The following is a 7,260-nucleotide window of genomic DNA, read 5'->3' as shown; positions in this document are numbered from 1 at the left end:
ACTGGGGTGTAGGCTACTCATAGTTGACTGGGGGGTAGGCTACTTCTAGTTGACTGGGAGGTAGACTACTCCTAGTTGACTGGGGAGTAGGCTACTCCTAGATGACTGGGGGGTAGGCTACTTCTAGTTGACTGGGAGGTAGACTACTCCTAGTTGACTGGGGAGTAGGCTACTCCTAGATGACTGGGGAGTAGGCTGCTCCTAGATGACATTGAGCCTCTTCTCTGGTCTCTCTCTACTGGTGTTGGCCATTGCGTTCCTCTGGTTCTTCTCCTCTTCCAGATAGCCTTGCTTCATGATACTGGAGATGTACAGGAACAACGTCTGTAGGACAACATGAAGGTCAACACAGAAGACATGGAATAGACATCTACTGCTCCATTATATGGTAAATACAGCAGTGGTTCCAACCAGTGGTACTAGGACCCCTGGGAGTACTTGGCCTATCCATACGGGGTACTTGAGAAGTCTCATGAGACCATAGGCCTACTGTTAAAATGCACATGAGGGGGTACTTCAGGGGTACTCCGGGCAGAGCAAAATTCAGGTGGTGGTACAGTAACCGACAAAGGTTGGGAACCGCTGCTGGACAGTATACATTGCTGTCCTTTTGATATGTCTGAATGAAATGAGTCAAAAACGGAACATCTCTCTCTTGTACCATTAGCACAGCAAAACATTGAAAATGCTCAGGGCTTACAGTTTTTCCCCTGGATGATCATGGTGCTCATGTTCATGGAGACAAAAAAAAGCTTAGAAAGCCTTTTACTTAGTGAATAACAACGCAGAAAAAAATAATTAAACAGCATACTGGCAACATGTTTTCAGCACAACTCTGGATTTCAAATGTGCCCTTATAGCTAAATGCCAACCTGATAAAGGTTGTAACTATGAAGAAAAAAAATGCAAGGACAAAGGCCTTGAACATCCTGGAGATGTAAGCCTGGGCTCAACCTATTCAAAACAATACAATATACACTGAACAAAAATATAAACACAACATGGAACAATTTCTAAGATTTTACCGTTCATATAAGGAAATCAGTCAATTGAAATAAATTCATTAGGCTCTAATCTATGGATTTCACATGACTGGGAATACAGATATGCATCTGTTGGTCACAGGTACAGTACCTTAAAAAAAGGTAGGGGTGTGGATCAGAAAACCATTCAGTATCTAGTTTGACCACCATTTTCCTCATGCAACATGACACATCTCCTTCGTATAGAGTTCATCAGGATGTTGATTGTGGCCTGTGGAATGTTGTCCCAGTCCTCTTCAATGGCTGTGTGAAGTTGCTGGATATTGGCAGGAACTGGAACACACTGTCGTATACGTCGATCCAGAGCATCCAAAAAATGCTCAATGGGTGACGTCTGAGTATGCAGGCCATGGAAGAACTGGGATATTTTCGGCTTCCAGGAATTGTGTACAGATCCTTGCGACATGGGGCCGTGCATTATCATGCTGAAACATGAGGTGATGGTGGCGGATGAATGGCACGACAATGGGCCTCAGGATCTCGTTGCGGTATCTCAAATTGGCATCGATAAAATGCAATTGTGTTCGTAGCTTACATTTTAGTAATTTAGCAGACGCTCTTATCCAGAGCGACTTACAGGAGCAATTAGGATTAAGTGCCTTGCTCAAGGGCACTTCGGCAGATTTTTCACCTAGTCGGCTCGGGGATAAGAACCAGCGACCTTTCGGGTACTGGCACAACGCTCTTAACCACTAAGCTACCTGCCGCCCTAGCTTAAGCTTATGCCTGCCCATACCATAACCCCACCACCACCATGGGGCACTCTGTTCACAACGTTGACATCAGCAAACCGCTCACCCACATGACGCCATACACGCTGTCTGCCAGGTGCAGTTGAAACCGGGATTCATCCATGAAGAGCACACTTCTTCAGCATGCCAGTGGTCATTGAAGGTGAGCATTTGCCCACTGAAGTCGGTTACGACGCCAAACTGCAGTCAGGTCAAGACCCTGGTGAGGATGACGAGCACACAGATCAGCTTCCCTGAGACGGTTTCTGACAGTTTGTGCAGAAATTATTCTGGTCACAGACAATCTCGCAGGTGAAGAAGTCGGATGTGGAGGTCCTGGGCTGGTGTGGCTACACATGGTCTGCGGTTGTGAGGCCGGTTGGACGTACTGCAAAGTTCTCTAAAACGATGTGGCTTGTGGTAGAGAAATCAACATTAAATTCTCTGGGAACAGCTCTGATGGACATTCCTGCCGTCAGCATGCCAATTGCACACTCCCTCAAAACTTGAGCCACCTGTGGCATTGTGTTGTCTGACAAAACGGCACATTTTAAAATATCATTTTATTGTACCCAACACAAGGTACACCTGTGTAATGATCATGCTGTTTCTTGATATGCCACACCTGTCTGGTGGATGGATTATCCTGGCAAAGGAGAAATGCTCACTAACAGCGATATAAACCAATTTGTGAACAACATTTGAGAGAAATAAGCTTTTTGTGCGTATGGAAACCAACACTTTACATGTTGCGTTTATATTTTTGTTCAGTGTAATTGTGTTACTAAGTGGTGTCTTTCTGTCTCTATGGTTTCATTGGTTGAGACAAGAACAAGTACTGTTCAAGATTCAGTCTCAAGTGCTAATTGGAATTTCAGAAGCATCATGTGGATGCACGGTCTATGTCTGAAGATGCCTGTCTTGTATAATTTAATCCATCATTCCCTTGCCTAAGGCCATTCAGGCCCAGGTGTTTTTGTGATAGGACCTTTCCTGATCATTATCTGACAATGAGTCCAAGGCCGTGTCTAGGCTTGACAGTTCATACAGCTTTAGTATTCTGATCATAGAGTTCTGATCATGGAATTCTGAACGCGTCATGCATCTACACCTACATTTAAATGTGTCTACTGTGTGTCCAGATTCCCTTTTCCCACTCTATATTCAAATGCCAGTATGCATTCTATAAACAGTGGAATAGGCCAAATATGATAATAACACAACAACTTATGGCAGTAGTTAACTACTGTAGCTAACTAGCCAGCTAACCTCTGTAGCTAGCCAGCAAGCTAGCAAGGAACGCTAAAGGGGTTGCAAACGGGTTAGCATAACTCTAGCCAAACAAAAAATAGTTTTTCTAAATACAGTATTAGCTAGCTGGCTAGCATTTATGAGGCCAGCAAACACATTCCTCACACGCTAGGAACATATGTCCTCCAACGTTATAATGAAAAGGTGCCTCTCGTCCCAAAACACAAGTTTTCTGGAGACTTGTGGGAGGAGTGCTGATGACGCTGCCCACTGCAAGCAAGCAATGCAGATGTAGAAGCATGGTGGCTAGGAGATCTCCATAGAAAGGCAGGACCCTACAAAGAAACCTAGAGAGGAACCAGGCTCTGAAGTGGTCAGCTAGATCTGAACACAATCAAACAACCACAAAGCCGACACCCTGCCACTTTTTTGGGTACAGTGAGGGAAAAAAGTATTTGATCCCCTGCTGATTTTGTACGTTTGCCCACTGACAAAGAAATTATCAGTCTGTAATTTTAATGGTAGCCTCGAAACCTTAATGACTTGGATAAGATCTGCAAAGAGGAGTGGGACAAAATCCCTCCTGAGATATGTGCAAACCTGGTGGTCAACTACAATAAATGTCTGACCTCTGTGATTGCCAACAAGGGTTTTGCCACCAAGTACTAAGTCATGTTTTGCAGAGGGGTCAAATACTTATTTCCCTCATTAAAATGCTAATCAATTTATAACATTTTTGACATGCGTTTTTCTGGATTATTTTGTTGTTATTCTGTCTCTCACTGTTCAAATAAACCTACCATTAAAATTATAGACTGACCATGTCTTTGTCAGTGGGCAAACGTACTAAATCAGCAGGGGATCAAATATTTTTTTCCTGCACTGTAAATGGCTGAGAGATAGAGCTGGCGAAATGAGCTATGTATGCAAGGACAGACGATCCATGCAATCACAATGATAGTATTAAACACGTCATTTAATAGGATCTCTATGGTTTTAACCCATTTTAAAGCTATAGTCTTTGTTTACAATTAATTGTTTACAAATTTAGTAAAGCAAGGTTATATTGGGTTCTGATGGGGTAAGACAGTGGAACTAAGCTCATGAGGAATTTATATGTTATATTCTTCAAGAATCAATGGGTATACACTACCGGTCAAACGTTTTAGAACACCTACTCATTCAAGGGTTTTTCTTTATTTTTACTATATTCTATATTGTAGAATAATAGTGAAGACATCAGAAGTATGAAATAACACATGGAATCTTGTAGTAACCAAAAAAGTGTTTAACAAATCAAAATATATTTTATTTGTGAGATTCTTCAAATAACCACCCTTTGCCTTGATGACAGCTTTGCACACTCTTCTGGAATGCATTTCAATTAACCGGTTTGCCTTCTTAAAAGTTAATTTGTGGAATTTCTTTCCTTCTTAATGCGTTTGAGCCAATCAGTTGTGTTGTGACAAGGTAGGGGGGTATACAGAAGATAGCCCTATTTGGTAAAAGACCAAGTCTATACAGTCTTCATTTACAATTACATTTGGAGTAAAGCAAGCTTATATTTTCGGTTCTGATGGGGTTAGACAGTTGAACTAAGCCTATGAGGCATTTATATGTTATATTTTTCAAGAATCAATGGCTATATATATTTAATTTAAAAGTCCAAAACTGGATATACCAATCTCAGATTGCCCTTTAAGGCCTTATAAAGTAGTGTTACCCAGTTTTAATCATTAAATAGCTTCTCCACAGAGTTAATGGAACTGAGACGGGTGGCTCATTGTCATCGTCACACCATGGTTGCTAGCTGGGATGGGAATGTTCCCATCAACTGTTTACCTTCCAAGCCTCCTCCACTTCTGGGGTCCAGTTGTCCTTCAGGATTGGCTGGACGGCTCGAATAAACTCTGTCCCCACGTACTGGAATAAACCCAGAGGACATAATTAGTGCCCTGGAAGGTCATAAATGTTTGATAAACAGAGAGCAATAGACTCAGAATTATCTGATGATCCAACATCCAACAAAATAACAAGACAGATTTTCCATTACGTTATCATGCAGTTATTATCTAGACAGAGAAGATTAAAGCTGGATGGATTCCAAGAATATCTGCACACATCATCCCTAGTCCTGTAGTGATGAATGTTCTGTGAAAGTCCACGCTCTGTTGTTAAGCAAAGGTAGTACTGGAACTCTATTTTCTAGCCATGGAATATTTTGAGTGCTGATCTAGGATTAGTTTAGCCTTTAAGATCATAAATGAACAAGATTACATTAGCCAGAAACCAGACTGAACACCTACCACGTAGTACTTCGGTGGGGAGTTGTAACGATAGTGGCTCTTGCCCAGATCTAGGATCAGTTGGTCCAGTTGTTCCATCTGATTAAGTCTGGCCACGCTTTTCTCAATGAAGTGCATTATCCTTCAAGACATGAAGAAATGCCATTGTCAGAGGTAAATAGGGTCAGAAGTAGAAAGGCACACTAACATTCAAACCGTGACATCGGCCAATGCAAAGTAGCAAGCTTCTGTGTTGTTAGCTAAAGGGACATTTAGGGAAAGGGGAAGGAGACATCTGTTTTTTTTTTTTTTGGGGGGGGGGGGGGTCATTTAGCAGACGCTCTTATCCAGAGCGACTTACAGTTAGTGAGTGCATCAATTTTTTCATACTGGCCACCCGTGGGAATCGAACCCACAACCCGGGCGTTGCAAGCACCATGCTCTAACAACTGAGCTACAAGTAGGCCTATCACATTAGCAACTGATTGACTAGCGCTAGACACTCATGTGTTTGTTTTCCTGAAGGCACCAAGTGTATCTCATGATAATGCTGGTCAGGTTAGAGGCCCCATGCTCTCAAGCAGTTACAACTAGATAGTTAAATACACAGTACACATGTCTAGGTTGTAAGATAAAGACTTGAATGTAGCTAGTTATATGGGCCCCATTCCTAGCACCACGCTTCAACTAACCAAGCCATCAGAACTACTTCTGCATCAGAAGATCTCAAGGAACTTTTCAGTACCCCTGTGACTAAGTTGTAGTCCCACTACTTTAGAGTAGACATTTCTACCTTTTAGTCAAAGAAAGAGATCAGAGAGCCTTTAAAAACCTGTCATACTGAGAAGCAACTGAAGTTGTGTCACGCCCTGGCTCTGGGGACTATGTTATGTTGAGCCAGGGTGTGTAAGTCTATGTTTGTATATCTATGTTGGCCTGAGTGACTCCCAATCAGAGGCAACGAGTGTCAGCTGGTTGTCTCTGATTGGGAGCCATATTTAACTATCGGTCTTTTCACTTTGTGTTGTGGTTTCTTGTTCTCATTTTGGTTTGTTTATGTAACCAGAGACATCACGTTTTCGTCAGTTATTTTGATCGTGTGATCAGTCTAATAAATACTATGTTCACTTTCAACGCTGCGCCTTGGTCCTCCTCATTAGACGAGCGTGACAGAAGAAACCACCAGAACTGGACCAAGCAGCCTAGTGAGGAGCAGAGAGGGTGGACTTGGGAGCAGTGGAGTAGGAGTCTCGACTGGGCCAAGCCAAGAGAAGAGGAGAGAGGTTGGACTTTGGAGCAGTGGGGTGAGAGTCTGGCGAGAACGATGGAGGCCTGGCCCACGGGGAGGAGAGACCCCCAGAAAATTTTTAGGGGGGGGCTCACGACGTCGGGGCAGCAGGAGGCCGCGATAGAGCGGTCCAGCGGGTTGGCAGAGGAGGCCGCCAGGTTACGGGAGTCACTGGTCACCAGGGGGAAGGAGGTTGTAGAGGCACGGCGAGAGGCACTGGCGTGTGTTGCCAGTCCGGTCCGGCCTGTTCCTGATCCCCACGTAGGGCCAGTGGTGTGTGTTCCCAGTACGGGCCGGCCTGTTCCTGCCACTCCCACCAAGTCTGTGGTGCGCGTCGCCAGCCCAGTCCGGCCCATCCAAGCTCCCCGCACCAAGTCAGTGGTGCGCGTCGTCAGCCCGGTCCGGCTCATTCCTGCTCCCCGCACCAAGTCGGTGGTGCGCGTCACCAGCCCTGTCCGGCCCGTTCCTGCTCTCCGCACCAAGTCGGTGGTGCGCGTCGCCAGCCCAGTCCGGCCCGTCCAAGCTCCCCGCACCAAGTCAGTGGTGCGCGTCGTCAGCCCGGTCCGGCTCATTCCTGCTCCCCGCACCAAGTCAGGGGTGCGCTTCGTCAGCCCGGTCCGGCCCGTTCCTGCTCCCCGCACCAAGTCAGTGGTGTGCTTCGT

The 7,260-nt window shown here is 44.8% G+C and overlaps 1 protein-coding gene across 1 annotated transcript in view; it reads right to left on the bottom strand.

The window, feature by feature from the left end:
* Window positions 1–201: 201 nt before the first annotated feature.
* The window catches only part of LOC311108300 (neuroglobin-like), a gene marked incomplete at both ends in the record, with an annotated part of 29,084 nt that continues 22,025 nt past the window's right edge, over window positions 202–7,260 (bottom strand). Inside the window, 3 exons of the mRNA XM_084150927.1 lie at window positions 202–324; window positions 4,868–4,948; window positions 5,332–5,452. Of these exons, the coding sequence (XP_084007053.1) occupies window positions 202–324; window positions 4,868–4,948; window positions 5,332–5,452 (325 nt within the window). The remainder of the gene's footprint in view (window positions 325–4,867; window positions 4,949–5,331; window positions 5,453–7,260) is intronic.

Source organism: Coregonus lavaretus, assembly GCF_964263955.1.
Source record: "Coregonus lavaretus genome assembly, chromosome: 33".
In the NCBI taxonomy this organism is placed as follows: Eukaryota; Metazoa; Chordata; class Actinopteri; order Salmoniformes; family Salmonidae; genus Coregonus; species Coregonus lavaretus.
This window is presented reverse-complemented; position numbering and strand designations above follow the sequence as displayed.